A 17,796-nucleotide genomic window follows, 5' to 3' on the forward strand; every position below is an offset into this window, starting at 1 on the left:
TTAATTCTTTAATTCTGGAGATATTTTTAAGGTGATAGTAGATAGATCTTGCATTTGCGTTGATGTGTCGGTTAAGGTTTAGATCAAAATCCATAATTACACCTACATTTCTGACTTGGATTTTAGCCACTTCACTTCTTTTTAACTCTGGGGATAGACAGGAGCCCTGTATTCTGAGAGCAGAGAGCATGGGATGGGTTACAAGGTTTAAGGAGATCAGACATGTATGAAGGGGTTTGCCCATTTACAATTTTGGAAGTCATTAGAAGCACCTTAAAGTCTGATCTGACATGGAGAGGGAGGCAGTGAAGGGAAGCTAAAATTGGTGTGATATGATCAAATTTTGTAGTTTTAGTTAAGATCCTAGCTGCAGCATTCTGAACCATTTGAAGTCTTTTAGTGTTAGCATGTGGTAGACCTGACAACAAAACGTTACAATAATCAAGTCTGGATGAAACAAAAGCATGAATTAGGATCTCTGCATCAGCTAAGAACAGAAAAGACATCATTTTAGCTATGTTGTGTAGGTGCCCTCCAGTTGTTTGTGCTTGGGCTTTTGTACAGGCCTCACCCCATTCCTCAGTTGATATTTCTACATTTAGGTCCCCCTTCTATGCCTCAAATGTTAATTCTGAGGATACTGTGGAACCCGATGTAAGCCAATTATACATCAATTAAATTAAACCCCTATTATTGCAATTTCTATTCATTAGAGTGTTGTTTAGAAAAGATAAAGCTTCTTATCTGTAAAAACTTTCAGATAAAGTGTTTCCTTGGGATGGTGTGTCTAGCTGATAATTCCTCGAACATCATTAAGATGTCTTGTGATGTGTATTGATAGAGCTTGAGTCCATAGCCATCCACACAGGGGAATCTGTTGAAAAGTAAAACATTATTGTTCTCAACTGTGCTCCCAGTAATACCATAGGAGGTTTGGGCATTTCAGCCCCCATCTATCAAATGCGAGATACAGTATATTAGTGAGAGGCAAATTCTAGGGTACCTTGCGTTCCATATGAACTGAAAAGTTTTCTCATTCTTGAGAATATATAGATAGATGGCACCAGGAGAATGATCTGAAACAAGTAAATAACTTTTGGTAATGTGTTCATTTTTAGTATATTTATCCTTCCATTAAGAGAGACAGGTAAAGACATCCAACGGTCTATAGACTGCGTTACAGACTGACATGTTCATAATTAAAGGTGGGGTATGCTATTCTAATCCAATACACTTCTTTTTGTCAAATTCAGCAAATATCTCCTCACAGTTTGCTAGTTGTCTGTTCAGTGTGTGCACTGAAAAAAGGTGTTTGTACACAGTCCTGGCTCTGTAAATGCTAAACAAACAAAGTGGTTCAAACAGAGCTACACAACACTATTCCAGCCATTCCAGCCATAATTTGTGTGTCAGGTAACGTTAAATGACTTGCCCTCGGACATTCAGCTTACTTTCTAGTTTGCCAAGATATGCTGTTGTTGTGATGTTTGCTATAGTAGCAGGAGAGTTGTGAGTATCGCTGTCTGGAGCTGGTCTGCTGGTTCTGGGAAACATCTCGTCCTCTCTGGCTGTTAGCTTTGCAGCAACAACTGTAGGGACAGTTTGCTAACCCACAACCTAGCTAAGCTAACCCACAACGTTAGTTACATTACTTGCTGCGTCGTTGTTCGCTCTGTATCATGGTATTTGTCATGGTACTGGTTTCTCCAGAATCGCATACCCCACCTTTAATGGATACAATTTTTTCTAGCTGTCGAGCAATATTAATGCCAATTTAAGTTAATTTCTCTGAAAGTTTACATTTAAGGACATGTACACTTGGGTTCTGTTCCTCTTCCTCATTGAGTATCATAATTGAAGATTTTGACGCATTTATTTTATAACCAGAGTGTGGAGGTGGGTATGGGTAGCTGTCAGCTGCAGAGGGAGAGGTGGGGGAGTTGCTCAGGTGAGCAGCATCAAGGAGAGATAATTGGCACAGCTGAACACGGTTAACTAATTATTCTCTCCTTAAATACAGTAGCACGCTGGACACAACGGAGAAGAGAGAAGGAGAGGTGGTCGGAGGAACGACGGATGCAGAGAGAAAGCGTGTATGGACAAAAAGAAAGAAAGAATAAACTGAAAACCTGGTCTCCACGTGGTGTCTCAGGGCCAAGAGGAATTCATGGTTGCACGATTACACTACACAGAGATCTTGCCAAAAAGTCTAATGAGTTCTAATAGAGTAGGGATGGAGGAGTCTAGTCTTTTTAAAAACAAGATGACATCATCTGAAAAGGTGACATTTTGTTATCTATGCTTCCAATCTGAATTCCATGAATTCCTTTGTGCATTCTGAATGCTATAGCCAATGGTTCTATCACCAGGATAAAGAGGAGTGGTGATAAAGGTGAGCCTTGAGTGCAACCCCTGCTAATTTTAAAAACCTTAAATACCACATTGTTAGTTAGCACTTCTGCTGACAATTGTTCATGTAATAAAACTTTACTCCAAACCCAAAACCGGTGATGCTGTTAAATAGATATGGCCATTTGACTCTTGTATCTTCATTCCTGCTAGATTCTCCTTGTTACTGATTTACAGACCTGTGCTTAGCTGAATATATTTGGCAGTCATGGGCCACATCTGCGCTGCATATGTCTATCTGAACAAGTCATTCAGTTATGCAAACTGTGTAAAAGTCAGATTCTTTATAAAACCTAAAACCAGAAAATAAAAAACATCTGCTGAAGGCATGTCCAGCTTTTACCACTTGTTCCACTGTTATGAATCTAATGTCAGTGTCTCAAGTCAACAAAAGCCTTGCAACATTCATTTGCATTAGAAACATTATTGTCATACAGCTTTTTTTCACTGCTTTATGTGAAGAAATTATAGCTATAATAATAAGCATAATATACTGTCTGTATACAACTGCCTGTTGTGATGATATCAAAGCAGTAGACCAGTGATGCTATGGAGGACCTTCAGGCGTGCTTGGACTGACTGGGATGTTTTCAGGACTGCTACCAACATCCTGTACCATCACGCACCAGGATGAGTTATTACAATGACAAAAGCTGGTTCACAGCTAAGAACATCAGCACACACACACACACACACACACACACACACTTATAGTACTCATAATGTAAACTGTTGCACATTAAAATATTTTTTAATATTATTTAATATCTTATTGTCAATTTAATATTTTTTATTTATGATTCTTGACCTGCAGTACTTGCACCAAAATACCAAAGCAAATTCCTTGTATGTGTAAACCTACTTGGCAGTAAAGCTGATTCTGATTCTGAGGTCCTACCAACTTTAATTTTCTATTTTATTTTATTTTATTTTATTTTTTGGCATTTTAAACAGTGTAGCAGTTCATACTTGTATGTGTTCAGTGCAACAAAAAAAACACCTTTCTGCAGCCTTTAGAGACAGCAACATTATCAACATGCTTTCCGCAGCCCCCGGCTCCACCTCACTACCGCAATCACACACACGAACACATGTAAAACAGAACATGAAACAAATGCCCTTGTCCCCAGCATTGCACCACTTACTAAATCTAGTTTAATGCTGTACAACTTGCCTCTGTTGCTCATTCTTCTGCCTAAAATGCTATGTGGTGCCTTTCCAGAGCCCTTCCCCTTTGTCTTCCGGGGTGGAGTGAATTGAGCAAAATGAACAGCGACTGGTGGGGAGAAATTAGTATCTAAGTTGTGGAAAAAGGGAGTGGAGATGATCGGGGTGACTGCTAACAGTCTGCTGTAGGACTTTATTTCCATCAGATAGGACCTGGTGTGTGTGGCATGTTTCCCACCTATTTCTGTGATTATTTACGTTATCATAATTAATCTTGCGAGTGCAGAATGACGGTTTGGATGGAATAGTGCAAACTGAACTGAGAGACAGCTTGGTCCTTGAAAGAACTTATCTGATGGTAAGACACATTTTAATTACTTAGTAAACTTGCATACCTTTTGTCAACAGCAACCTTTTAAAATAACCGCCATGTTTGACACTTCATATCAACATTGGGAATACGATTGAATGAAACCTGGAATTTATCATTTAGCATGTCTAGACTCTAGAGAAAACCAAAAGATTTAGATGCCTATAAGGGCTCCAGTCCACATCAACACCCATCAGTGCTAAATGAATAATACAGTTAATTGGGAATAGGCCTTACTTTAAATCAGAACAGAGGCCTGAGTTTTTTTCTGATTTTTGAGTTAAAGTAAGTGAAGTTTATGATATTGTGCCGCCACACTTCGGTGGCGATGGCACGAATAGCATGCATGCCGGTCTCTTTATTAAAGTGAATTATTGATGAATCACCCTAATGCATAAATCATACATCAATAGCCTAATTTTACGGATGACCCGTGAGGATGAAAATACAGAAACAGAAATCTATGGCAAAAATAGCTTATTGTCAATATTTTAGAGACCCACAAAAATTTCACAAATCAGGTTTTCAGGGGAGCTCATGTTATATTAAGAGGAGCCAAGCTCCCCCTGGCTCCCCAGTAGTTCGCACCCTGCTTGTAATGGATAACCCTCTTGGGCACTACCCCTGGTATTGTAGGATGTGGTTCCTGTGTAGTTCAATGGGTAATACATGACACCAACATTGGCCAGGCTTCATGAATCAACTCCCACTGATGGTGCACATGTTTAAATAAACAGCAGGTTGACCCCTTAGGGAGACGCTTCCTCAGTTCTGAAAGTCAGAGGGGCATATCAGCACATTGTCAGTGTGTTGGCCACTGTCTTATGACCCATGTAGTTGGTGTGCCATAAAATATTGAATCAAACACACACAATAGTAGACTATGTATAGAATATCATTGTATAGTCTATGAAATGTCAAAACATAGTAATACCCATCACAACTTCCCAGAGCCTAAGGTGATGTCTTAAAATGTCTTGTTTTGTTCAAACAACAAGTCCAAAACCTTAAGATATTCAGTTTACAGTGAATTATGACAATGAAAAGCAAATAATCTCATTTGAGAAGATGGAACCAGAGAATGTTTTGCATTTTTTTAATATTTTTGCTTGAAAAATGTCTGAAACGACTGATTATCAAAATAGTTGCAGATTATTTTTCTGCTCTAGACAACATTTACCTGTCTCATGAGTTAGGTTGATATACTGGGTCTTTTATTTGAAAAAATGAATTATCAGAAGATCTATTTAAACCAGCAGGCAGTGAGGGTTCTGTTTTTTGTTTTTTTTGTTTACTTCATTGAGAGCACAATGCCAAACCCACTTAATTAGCAAAGTAGACTAAAGGCAAAGGAATTTGGTTTAGTGACACTGGTGCAGAGAGCCAGATTCCTTTGAGATGATCACGTTCTTCTTGCTTTTTATTATCTCCCATATTTATTGCTCACTTTCATGTGCATTTGTGCCTTTTGCCTTGATGATAAAAAAATGCATGACTTCATTTTTTTATTAAGGGACACTATAAATATATTTGATTAAGTGGTTTGCAATACGAACATGGAAAACAAATCATCATATACAGTACTAATGGACTTAGCAGGTTGTTTTCATTTCATGCAACTACAAGTGCAGTAGCTAATGTTTGTTTTGCAGCAAAAACCTGTAGCCAATCTGTTTAGCATTTGAAAAAATATGAACACACTCAGCATTCTCCAAGCCATACAGTACACACACCTCATGATTACGTTTCTGTGGTTTCCCATTAGTTTCGATAGGAAACCATTGAACTGCCACAGTGAAGCAATTATGAATATAACATATTGATTTTAGACGCTAACAGGCACTTTTGGCTAATGGTACACTCAAAAGGTTTTCAGGGTCACTCAAGAGCTGGCGCCAAGCAACGTCTGTCTCATTCTAGTATTCCCGAAGGGATGGAAGGACCTGATAATAGTGTAATTAGCTTTTAGCAGAAGATCCAAAGGTTTCTTTCAATTCATGTATCTTTATGTTTTCTGCCTTTTGGGAAAATTTGACAGACACAAAAACTGCTGTCGTGGACTTTGGGTATTATGAAAATTGTATTTACAAAATTATACCATTTGAACAATGTGCACTGAACATCACTTAACATAACAATTTTTTTCTTAACTCATGCCCACTTTGTTAATACCAGAATAGAATCAGAGATAAGATCATTGTGCCAAAAGTTTTTTCTTTTCCAGTTTGTTCTTCAGTTTCTTTAAGTTTGACACTAATATTACAGGAAAATATGAGAGCAGTAATAAGTGTAGGAACAAAAAACAGGAGCACATTAAAATGACAGATGGTGGCGCTGAAAAGTCAACTAATGAAATAATGTCTGTGCTGATGAAAATGCTGATTATTTATTTCCCATATTTGATTTCACTTGACTATCCAGCCTGTACCTCCACTTTATTTGAAGCCAGTTTCATACAATCTGACTATGATGGACAGTATATACGGGGACAGACCACTAGGGACAACATCATAGACTGATTGTAACACTATGTGTTAATTTCCTGTTTCCTGGCAGTGTCTCTGCCAGGACTGTTCATATAACTGCATTTCCTGCCAGGATATGCCAGCTCTCTTACTCTCTGTCTATTTCGGTCTCAGTCCATGCTGTTACTGTCTGCATGTGTTTTGTGTGGGTGTTATGTACGTGCTGTTACATTGACTTTATATGGTTTATATGGCCATCCTAAAAATGCACTTACTGTACCCCAATATGCTTTGGATTACAACAAAGACTTTAAAGGATCATTCTGGTTTATTATTTTTATAGTTTTAGCAATCATTCTTATTGGTAACAATAATATTGTACCTACCAAGTAAATTGCTGAGATCTAGGAACATTGCTACATCGGTAAAAAGACGTCAGACAGGGAAAACAAACAGCAAGAGCAGTCAGGTGATCAGACAAGTTTTAAACCCCCAGGTTAGAAAGAGAGAATGACGGGAAACAGTGAAATAATTACAGAAACTGTTCTTGGTAACCATCCATCACAGTTTACAGCCCAATTACCTGGTTCAACTGTGACTTTCTGTAGTTGTACGTGCACAGTTTTCCTGTACAATGAGGAACTATCTCCAACATTTTGGATGCACTTACTTTCAGTTTTACCTCCAAATAAAGTGGTTTAGATAATCTGGCTTCCCTGTTGGCTTGTTTACAACTTGTTTAATCATCTGACTAACTCCTGTTTCTTGCATTGTCAGACATTGTTGTAGCAATATACATAGCCATGTTCCCAGATCTCAGCAAATACTTTGGTGAATACAGTGTAAAACCAATTGAAATGATGGCAAATCTAGAGACTGTGCTGGACTGCCAACCTATAAAGGGTGTTTTCTTTGGATGGATGAGTGAATAGAAACCAATCAGCACCAGCAGTTTTGCAACATACTCATTCTGACTAATGAGTTGGACCATTTAGCATTGAATCCACAAGTGTAAACAAAAATGTACTGCTTCACATAGGCTTTGGCAAAACCAGCCCGAGTCTCACAGTAGCTGGCTAGTTTTTTGTATTGCTCTCTCTCCCTTTGCTCATTTCATTTGGCTTGCATATTTCAATGTATTTTTAATATTTAAGTGTTCTCTGTCTTGCTGCAAGCCAAACTTTTTGAAGAATGTCTTGAAAGTCAACTTTTCTCTTTTTACTTTTGAGGTTGAAGAGAGAAATTGAATTCCACACACTGGTATTGTCTTTCCATCTCTGAGTCATCTGAAATCAACGACCCCACATCAGCTGACCACCATGAATGCCTCAGCCCTGCCACTCGCCAACAACACCCCACTGTGCTACTCTATCAACAGCACTCCATTCAAGTACCACCCCACCATCGCCTCTGCCTATTTCTCATCCATCTTTGCCACTTTGGGTCTTACCTCCAATCTCATCGCCTTTGTGGTTCTCATCAAGTCCTTCCAGCGGTCACATAGCCGCTCACGTGCCTTCCTGATCTTCCTGGGTGGCCTGGTGGTCACTGACTTCATGGGTCTTCTGGTCACAGGCTCCATCGTGATCTCCTTCCATGTTACGCATTTTAATTGGCGCCTGTTAGATCCGACCTGCCACTTCTGCAACTTCATGGGCATGTCCATGGTCTTCTATGGACTGTGCCCACTGCTGCTTGGTGCTGCCATGGCTGTGGAGCGCTTCATTGGCATCAACTGTCCATTTGCACGCTCCACCAGCATGTCCAAGAGACGCACAGTCTCCATGGTGCTGATGGTGTGGTTGATTGCAGGCTGCATAGCTTTGCTTCCCCTAACAGGTGTTGGAAGCTACCACATACAGATGCCCGGCTCCTGGTGTTTTTTTAACATCAGCTCTAAGGGAAATGACCTGGCCTTCTCCCTGCTCTTTTCTCTGGTTGGGTTGATGTGCATCACTGCGTCATTTTTGCTGAACACAGTGAGCATCGTGACCTTGATCAAGGTGTGCTGCGGACAGGACAGGAACCAGCGTCGCAGAGACCACGAAATAGAGATGATGGTTCAGCTCATCCTCATCATGGTCATCGCTTCTACCTGCTGGTGCCCCCTCCTGGTGAGTTTGCACATTTTAAATTAGTAAGCCCTATATGTGTGGATGTGATATGTTAAGCTCTGGTTTTATGAAAAATTATAAAGCCACAATGAAAAGCAAATTCCTGTTTGAGCAGTAGGCCTACATTGTAAGAGTAATCTAAAAGTGTAGAAATATGAATTAGCCAACTTCACACAAAGATAACAATTGCAGTAAGTAGCAGCAAGATTTAGAATTTATTTCATAAATGTTTGAGCAACTTTTTTACTCTGAAATATTTTACAAAAAGTCACTAAATTGATTCTTCTGCTTAGAGGATTGTGGAGGAAGCATTTACACCATATGTGCTGTATTTCTTTTACTCAGTCAAAAAATAACATAACATCTTAAAATTTAAACATTTAAAAGGACAGTTCACCCCAAAATCAAAAACATATATTTTTCCTCTTACCTGTAGTACTATTATCCATATATATATCCTTATATCCATCTACACTCTTAGAATTAAGGGTTTCAAAAGGTTTCTTCCTGAAGGGGTAAGGTAACACCCGGAACCATTTGCTTTTGAAGAACCTTTTTTTTTGAAGAGGAAGAATGGGTTTTTCAAGAGTTCTTTGTAAGACTAAGTGTTCCATTAAGAACCCATTCCATCCAAAGAACGTTTTTTGGAAGAAAGAGTTCTTCAAGACTGTTGAAAGCATGGGTGTTAAAAGATCCTCACCCTCAATTATCGGTGTGACTGCTCACATTTCCCATCATGCCTTGTGCTGGACTGAGTAGTTTGTTAAGTTAGCTGTTTCATGTTCCAAAATGCAAATGTTACTTTTTGTTAGTGTTTGTAATGTGTCTGTTCAGTACATGCAGTGGTTTGTGTGGTTTATGTTGGTATTGTCATTGCTGTGTTGGTTTATAGTTATTATAACGATTAGTGAGGTTCTTACATGAAACTGCTCACAACAAGGTTGTGGATTATCTTGAGTAACTGGATCATGATTTCTGGAAAGAGACATTGCCATTGAGTTTTTCAAATCTATTTTTTTTGGTGCTTTGAATGCCACAAGCCAAGTGCCATCTAGTTCCATTATATTTAAAAAATATCTCAGACATCTCTACGGTTGATACCTCCAAAACTCTGCAACTCACACCAAAACAATCTAGATGGATAAATAGCACTACAAGTAAGAGGAAAAATATAATTTTTTTATTTTGGGGTGAACCGTCCCTTTAAGTCTAATTTAAGGCTGTTTAAGGTTGATACAGTTTGCCTGATGAGACTTTTTCCATCTGAATTCAGTCAATGAGACAAATATTATTATCTCTGCATATTAACTCCTGCACAACAGTTATCTTTTGCCAAAAAAACTTTCATATGCAGTACTCTGGACTTATGTGGATCACCACTCTTTTTCTGAGAACCCTCTAAACCAACTGACAGGAAGTTGCAGAATAAATTGAGCACTCTGATCTATTAGGCCAGCACTCCACGGGAAGGTCTCTGACCCTGTTTCAACTTGTGTGAATGAGTGTGGGCCTCTGTAATTATAGTCTGAGGTCTGTGACAGTGTGTGTGTAGTGACAACACCCATAGGCACATGTGCCTTCTTTGGCTACAGGCAGGAGGGGAATATATGATCATGTATCATTACATTTCACACATTGCCTCCATATGTTTTTTATCATACACAGATCTTGATTCTAATTTGTTAAATACTACAGAGGAAAAAAAATGTGTGATCTGATAGACTAAACTTTGACAAAAAGTATCAATGAAACACCATCACCTGTAAGGTGGCTGATGGGACGTAAAAAATACATTCAGTCATTATATTGCAAAACACTATAAGTAATGGTGTCCACCAAGTTATGGGTTTTTCAGGTATCTGACAGCACTTACCCCAGACCCTATCTATCCAGCTCTTGTTGTTATCAGCGCTGCCCTTCAACAGTTTGAACCATAATGAGGCATCACAAGGTCTGAACCTCTTTTTCTCCACTTCCCCTTTATGTGCTCCTTAGCAATGCAGCTTCCTAAGTAGTTGATCTGAAAGCCTTCTGGTCTTCTCCTGGATGAGAGAGCCCCTTAATCATCACATCTCAGCTTTAGAGCATGGGTGAAATCAGTGCCTTTAAAGGAAAACTCCAGTTTGTTACAACTTGGATGTTACTTTTGTAGCACCAGCTATCAGTGGTGGGGGTGCCAGTTGGGTTGAGAGGGAAAGAGAGAGAGAACAGGAGGAAAGAGAGCATACAGTAGCACAATGCAAATTTCACATTGAATTATAAAATAATAATAATGTAATGGTAGTGGTAATATTAATATTAATAAAATAATAATGATTGGAATAATAATGATAATAATAATAAGACTAATAATAATAATTGTAGTAGTGGGTGTTGAGCAGGAACATGGGGGCAGTAGGTGGTTTGCAATCATAGATCCAGACTCTGCAACTCCAGAGGCAGAAATACCTGCTGAATGAAGGAGAGAGGAGAGAGACAAGAAAGCACAAAACTATGGGAGAGAGAAGATATCGATTTAGGAACATGCATTAATGGGATAAAAATGCATACAGGTGGCGAGGGAGCGGAGGAGAGAGGAGCTCAGTGCATCATGGGAAGTCTCCTAGCAGTCTAGGCCTATAGCAGCATTCTGGGAGCACAGTGTTCTAGTGTGATAATAGGGTACTATGAGCTCTTTAAGATACGATGGTGCCTGACCATTAAGAGCTTTGTATGAGAGGAGAAGGATTTTAAATTCTATTCTGGATTTTACAGGGTGAATATGATCTCTTTTCTTAGTTCTTGTCAGTACAGGTGCCACAGCATTCTGGATCAACTAGAAAGTCTTATGGGATTATTGGGGCAGCCTGATAATAAGGAATTGCAATAAACCAGCCTAGAAGTAACAAATGCATGGACTAGTTTTTCTGCATCATTTTGAGACAGGATGTGCCTGATTTTTGCAATGTTACATAGGTGAAAAAAGGCAGTCCTTGAAGTTTGTTTTATGTGGGAGTTAAAGGACATATCCTAATCAAAGATAACTCCGAGATTCCTTACGGTGGTGCTGGAGGCCAGAGCAATGCAAAGTAACTATATCTTTAGATAATGAGTTTCAGAGGTGTTTGGGGCCAGGTACAATAACTTCAGTTTTGTTAGAGTTGCAAAAAATTGCAGGTCATCCAAGTTTTCATGTCCTTAAGATATGCTTGAAGTTTAGTTAACTGATTAGTGTCATTTGGCTTGATCGATAGATATAATTGGGTATCATTTGTATAACAATGAAAGTTTATAGAGTGTTTCCTAATAATATTGCCTAGAAGAATATATAAGATGAATAGAATCGGTCCAAGCACAGAACCTTGCGGAACTCCGTGACTAACTTTGGCGTGCATGGAGGACTCACTGTCAACATGATCAAACTGAGATCAATCTGATAGATAGACCATATATAAACCAGCTTAGTACGGTTCCTTTAATGCCAATTAAATGTTCCAGTCTCTGTAATAGGATGTGATGGTCAATGGTGTCTACTCCACTACATTTCAGAGGGAAATATTGTACTTTTTACTCTGCTACATTTATTTTAAAACTTTAGTTACTAGTTACTTTGCAGATTCAGATTAATAATACAAAATATAATCAACAAATAAATTATACTTCTCTTCTCTTTGTACAATACTTCCACTAGGAATTGCCAAGGTCAACTCTAAACATAGGGACTTTACATTGCACAAATCAGAGTAAGGAATAGAAAGGTCAAAGCCACCTGAGATGAACACATATTTTTCTGTAGTCCTGTCTAACCTCAGTTGTGTGACACCCTGCACAGATATATATTCTGATGAGTGTGGTGACTGCTGATCCTGTAAGAGATGAAAATGTTTTGTTCTGCATACGAATGGCCACCTGCAATCAGATATTTGACCCCTGGATATACATCATGTGCCAAGTGTCCCAACTAAGGCGAGTAAAAATTAAAACAAAAACATCTAAAGGTTGTGACAATAACACAGCTTCCCTATAGTAACTGCTCACCCCCATCATAACTCTGGGCTGTTGGCCGGCTACCTCAGCATGTCCTAAACATCTGCCAATGAAACTCATGGATGGACTCATTCATACATCACCCATCAATCTCAAAGTATCGTTGGGAGTTTGCCATAAACTATATAAAATAAGTGGACGTAGCCACTGTGACGTCACCCACTGGTTTGTGAACTACCGTTTTGAAACCTCAAGTTTGGCATTTTGGCCGTCACCATTTTGTTTTTTTGGAGCCAGAAGTGACCATATTTGGACAAGAGGGTGGAGCTGGGGAGGAGTGAGGGTTTCTACCTAAAGCAAACGCCATATAATACCTTAAGTTATTAGTTAACACTAGTGCTAGCTAGATAGCTTGGTTAGCAAGGTGCATCCGCAATTTACATTAAAAGTGATATTAATTTGGATGCTAATTTTGAATTACTTACCTGGGAAAAAAACAGCCAACTTCTTCGAGTGTCTTTTAGATCAATCGAAAGCTGAACAAGACATTTTTAGACGACTAAAATGTTACAGTTAGCTAACTTTCATGAACTGAAAACACACTGTGAAAGGGTCAAAGTTCTAAGACGAAGACACAGACAACACCCAAAAACAAGTTCATGGCTATTTTTATATGTACACAATGCTATGGATACGCATTGCTATGCCTCTTTCCTGATTGACAGGTTGCAATGGTAGCGACTTGTCAATCACAAGGTAGCCACACCCTAAAGCATACCCTTTTTTATTGTTTTATTTATTTTATTCTAAATGGAACCATAATTTACAAAATGAACTGAGGTAATAAATCAAGTGAGAAATTAATTTTCTCATAGACTTCTATACAATCAGACTTCTTTTGCAAACAGTGGAGTTGCACCATGCTGGCTGTGCAGGTTTAAGGCACTTCTGCATTGGCTTCACTTTTCAGACCCTGAAGCTACTATGTCCACTTCTTTTATACCGTCTATGGAGCATGCTTCATTGTGCAGCCAGTGTCCCATCTTGCTTTTGCTGCTGCTATGTACACTTCATTCCATTCCTAGTAAGTTAATAAACATTTCACTTAAACAAATGACAATGGGCTGAAACTATTTATTTTCCTTGTGCCTGCTTTCATTCCCTGAAACTAACACAGATGGTTTCTCATCAAAACCCAGATAGCTTAATGATCTGCAGATTGTAGTTTTATTTAGTTACTCAAACATTTCTTTGAAGCAGAGCAGCAGAAATCCTCACAGATAAGAGTTAAACATCAAGAAAGTTGTTCAGGCTCAGTAATTAAACTGCTTCTAAAAGTGGAAGCCACTAACCTAACTTGAACCCTGGAAAACTGTGATTCTTTGGTTGTTTCAGTATCTGCCTCTGAAAAAAAAGCCTAACTAAAACTATGGTTTGCACTTCATGTCAACACTTGCATGCAACAGTTTTAGAACACTATGTAGTGGATCTTGGTAAGTGTTTTCCTTGCACTGCTTGTAAACCACAGGAGAACAGTTTTTGGCACCAGCTGAATTTGGAACAGACACCACAATAAGCCAATTTGTGATTCCTAAAGGAGCTTGTTAGCATGTTTTGCCCCCATAAGAGACTGTTGGGTTAATGTTAATAAGGCTATGCCTCATACAATGCTGCAGCTTAACTAAAGCAGAAAGGGATTATTGTGTTGCAGCAGCCACTGCCTCAGGAGGGCTGTGGCGAAATTAACCTAGCCATTCCCTCAGTGCACTTAACACATGTGTGTCATTTTTTATATTAACCAATTTTATTGTTTCCTTCTCGTTCCTTATTTCTAATCTCTCTTTCCAACTCTTTTCAAATATAATTTGCTGTCTGTTGTAATTGGTGTCTTCCCCTGCAACTATTTGATTTCCTCTCTTTAAACCTCCCATCCCATGTCATCTCATCCCTCCCCCACACTTTTCCTCCATCATTTTTTCCTCTCTTTGCCTCTTCTTTACTTTATCCCTCTGTCTCTATCCTTATCCCCACTTTCATCCCTCCACCAGGTCTTTATTGCACAAACTGTGCTTTCCGGAGGTCCTCTCCAAGTGAAATACCTACTTATATGGATACGCTTTGCCACCTGGAACCAGATCCTGGATCCATGGGTATACATCTTGTTCCGCAGGGCAGTTCTTAAGAGAATCTACCCCAGCGGCAACTGGTCAAGGGGCTCCATCAGGGACACAGTCCGCAGGTTCACACACTCTTCAATTGCGAGCACCCTGGGCTCTTATGGAGCAGAAGAAACGGGGAAATGAAATGTAATAGACACATCTACATTTAAGCCACCACCTCCTTCTCCACGATTGGTTGGATTTTAGTTGTTGTCGCAGCTGATGAGTTTTCATGTGAACTGTGATATGAAGCAGGATTGCATCTGAAAGGAGTGAGTCTTGTTATTTTATTGCATACCATTGAAATGTTTAACAGTATTCGCAATGACACTTTACTTTAGAGCAAAGTATAAAGAGAGAGCAGATTCTGATTGGACACTTAACCTACTAGGGATCAAACCTGTAATGGATAAAGTACAGTCTCTTTAAGTTAGAAATCCCTAAATGCTAAATAAAAACAATGCTAGACATTAGCTGTTCAGTATTACTGATATAAAGATCTGAGAAAGTGTAATTGTTGTCAAATGAAAATTTAAGTTGCCTACTATCTTAGACAGTGTTGTAGCAGTATATTATATTACTATAGAAATGTGTTACTTGTTATGGAATGTTACCACTTTACTGATTACTCACTGCATCTCTGGTGTGGTTAGGCTCTCTTAATTTTTAAACTCTCCCATCTTAAACTGTCAGATCACCCAAATCCAAAAACAAATATTTTCTCACCTATCGCTATTGGTGTCATGAAAATAGTTTTGGCAGGTTTTGAGATATCATAACATTGATATCATTGAAGGTGAAAGGAAATGAATTTGTGCTGCTCAAACTGATGGAAAATTATGTTTAAAACATTCAACTGAAACATGTCTTTAAGTAAGAAAAAGTTTAAGTGCAGAAGGTTAAGTGCGGGTAAGTAAGGGTAAGTGGGAAAATACATATTATGTAATTTGGGTGAATTGATACTTTTAAAAAAACAGGCTTACTTAGTTGTTTTACTTGTCTTTGAATCAAGTGAATGACTGGGGAAGCCAAACAATATTGAAGTCCAATATTTCCATCTGGAGAAGGTATTTTCTTATCTGAACTAGCATATGTGTGCCTACCTCGGTTTAAGATTTGTAGAATATTACCTGTGCAAATATTTCTTAGACCCAGAGTTGCTCAGGAAGTAGGAACATTCAAAACAATGAATGGTTTTCAGGGAAAAATTGGAATAAAAATCAGCTTTGCTAACCAGCACAGACCAATACAGAATCTTAGTATGGGTTCATAATATCGGATTCCCCCTCTCTCACCTCCTGCCTTTCCTCTGATATTTAGATAGATATTTAACTAAAACTTCAAGTTGCTGTCAACTGAGAAGGTGTTTATGACAACAGTGAACAGGGAGTGGGGGATGATTTAGTTGTTGGATAATTCAAATTCAGTTTGATAATTTGGGCAGTGTAATGACAAACATTGTAACTAGTATTGTATAATATTATAATTGTATTATAATATATAATATAATGACACTGAAACTGTGATATTGCTCTACTTGATTACTCAGTCACCCAGCTATTCACACTGATCTTGCACACTGTTTGTTTTGAACATTGTATTATCAGTCAAGGTCACTCAATTACAAAACAAATCACTGAACCAATCACTGATAATGGCTTAGATGTGTCTTGCTTTAACTCCTTAGCAGTATCATCCAGTGAAAATGAAATGTAAATGTTCAATGTTCTTGACAGAAATGGCATGTGATTGTGTATATAAATAAAGGATTAGTAAAATGCAGAAAATCAATAATATTTTAAATATTATTTTCTGTTAAACAAACACACGGCCTTGAAAACTATGATTTCAACCCTTTTACTTACAATTTAAACATCTGAAATGTGCCATATATTTCAGGTCTTCATAAAGAGGTGCAATCATATACAAAGTGTTACAACAAAACATCGATACCAGACAAATACTGATGTAGCTGAAACCGCGTAGCCAGAATGAGTGAAGTCGAGTCAAACTGGATTTTAAAACTTGCCAGTTCAGTGTTTGCTTGCTTACATGTATGCAAAGAAAATGACTTTATATCTTGTTCACATTGTTTGGTCAGCCAGAAAACATAACTGTCAAACTCCAATATGTAGTTTGATGCTTCCTTCATTTTACAGTAAATACTCTCCAATGCAGAGACAGAAAGAGAGAGCATCACATAGAAACTAAGAACAGTGATACTGAAGTGTAAAGACTGCAACAAACTGATCCAGTATATTTACATTCTCTCTTTGAAACAAAAAGTTTCCTGTGAAGTGAGAATTTTAATATTAGTGAGCATGAAGACCTTCATTTTTTTAAGGCAAAATTGATGCTGGGAACTCCAGCCCAGATCTACCACACCAGACAAGACCCAAGGTGTAGGCTGTGCAAAGAGGCCCCTGAGACAATCCAGCACATAACTGCAGGGTGTAAGATGCTGGCAGGAAAAGCATACATGGAGCGCCATAACCAAGTGGCTGGCATAGTGTACAGGAACATCTGCACTGAGTATGGACTGGAAACCCCAAGTCAAAGTGGGAAACACCTCCAAAGGTGGTAGAGAATGACCGAGCCAAGATCCTGTGGGACTTCCAGATTCAGACTGACAGAATGGTAATGGCGAACCAACCAGACATGGTGGTGGACAAACAGCAGAGGAAAGACGCTGTGGTTGACGTGGCAATACCAAGTGATGGCAACATCAGGAAAAAGGAACATGAGAAACTAGAGAAATATCAAGGACTCAGAGAAAAGCTGGAGAAGGCTTGGAAGGTGAAGGCAACAGCACTCGGGGCAGTGACCCCCAAACTGGAGGAGTGGCTACAGCAGATCCCTGGAAGAACACCAGACATCTCAGTCCAGAAAACTGCAGTACTAGGAACAGCAAAGATACTGCGCAGAACACTCAAGCTCCCAGGCCTCTGGTAGAGGACCCGAGCTCGAAGGATGAGACCACCCGCGGAGGGTGAAGGACAAAGGTTTTTTTTATATATATATGTTGATTTTGTTATTGTTGGTTCCAGTTTGACAGTAATGATCATGTGGGAAAATATGAATTGCAGAACAGTGCCAGTTAGCTTATCCCCTTGGCACTCTTTCTCAGATGATTCCATTTTCAGATG

General features: G+C 38.8%; 1 protein-coding gene and 1 long non-coding RNA gene across 4 annotated transcripts; one reads left to right on the plus strand and one right to left on the minus strand.

Annotated features, from left to right (window-relative positions):
• Window positions 1-665: 665 nt before the first annotated feature.
• On the minus strand, window positions 666-2,200 carry LOC122877970. 2 transcript variants are annotated; one of them, XR_006378382.1, is made up of 3 exons: window positions 1,452-1,496; window positions 1,004-1,076; window positions 666-874 (listed from the first exon to the last, which is right to left on the minus strand). It is a non-coding gene; the product is annotated as an uncharacterized LOC122877970 (long non-coding RNA). The 2 variants fall into 2 exon arrangements; XR_006378381.1 differs by lacking the exon at window positions 1,452-1,496 and adding an exon at window positions 2,130-2,200 and having other exon boundaries at window positions 669-874.
• A 1,392-nt stretch (window positions 2,201-3,592) lies between these two features.
• tbxa2r (thromboxane A2 receptor) lies at window positions 3,593-16,441 on the plus strand. 2 transcript variants are annotated; one of them, XM_044200212.1, is made up of 4 exons: window positions 3,593-3,934; window positions 7,641-8,525; window positions 12,337-12,470; window positions 14,540-14,670. In XM_044200212.1, exons 2-4 carry the CDS (start codon window positions 7,731-7,733, stop codon window positions 14,583-14,585), a joined length of 975 nt encoding a protein of 324 aa, XP_044056147.1. In that variant the 5' UTR covers window positions 3,593-3,934; window positions 7,641-7,730; the 3' UTR covers window positions 14,586-14,670. The 2 variants fall into 2 exon arrangements, with proteins under 2 accessions (XP_044056147.1, XP_044056146.1); XM_044200211.1 differs by lacking the exon at window positions 12,337-12,470 and having other exon boundaries at window positions 3,633-3,934; window positions 14,540-16,441.
• The last annotated feature ends 1,355 nt before the right edge of the window (window positions 16,442-17,796 follow it).

This window comes from Siniperca chuatsi, linkage group LG6 (assembly GCF_020085105.1).
Source record: "Siniperca chuatsi isolate FFG_IHB_CAS linkage group LG6, ASM2008510v1, whole genome shotgun sequence".
NCBI lineage: Eukaryota > Metazoa > Chordata > Actinopteri > Centrarchiformes > Sinipercidae > Siniperca > Siniperca chuatsi.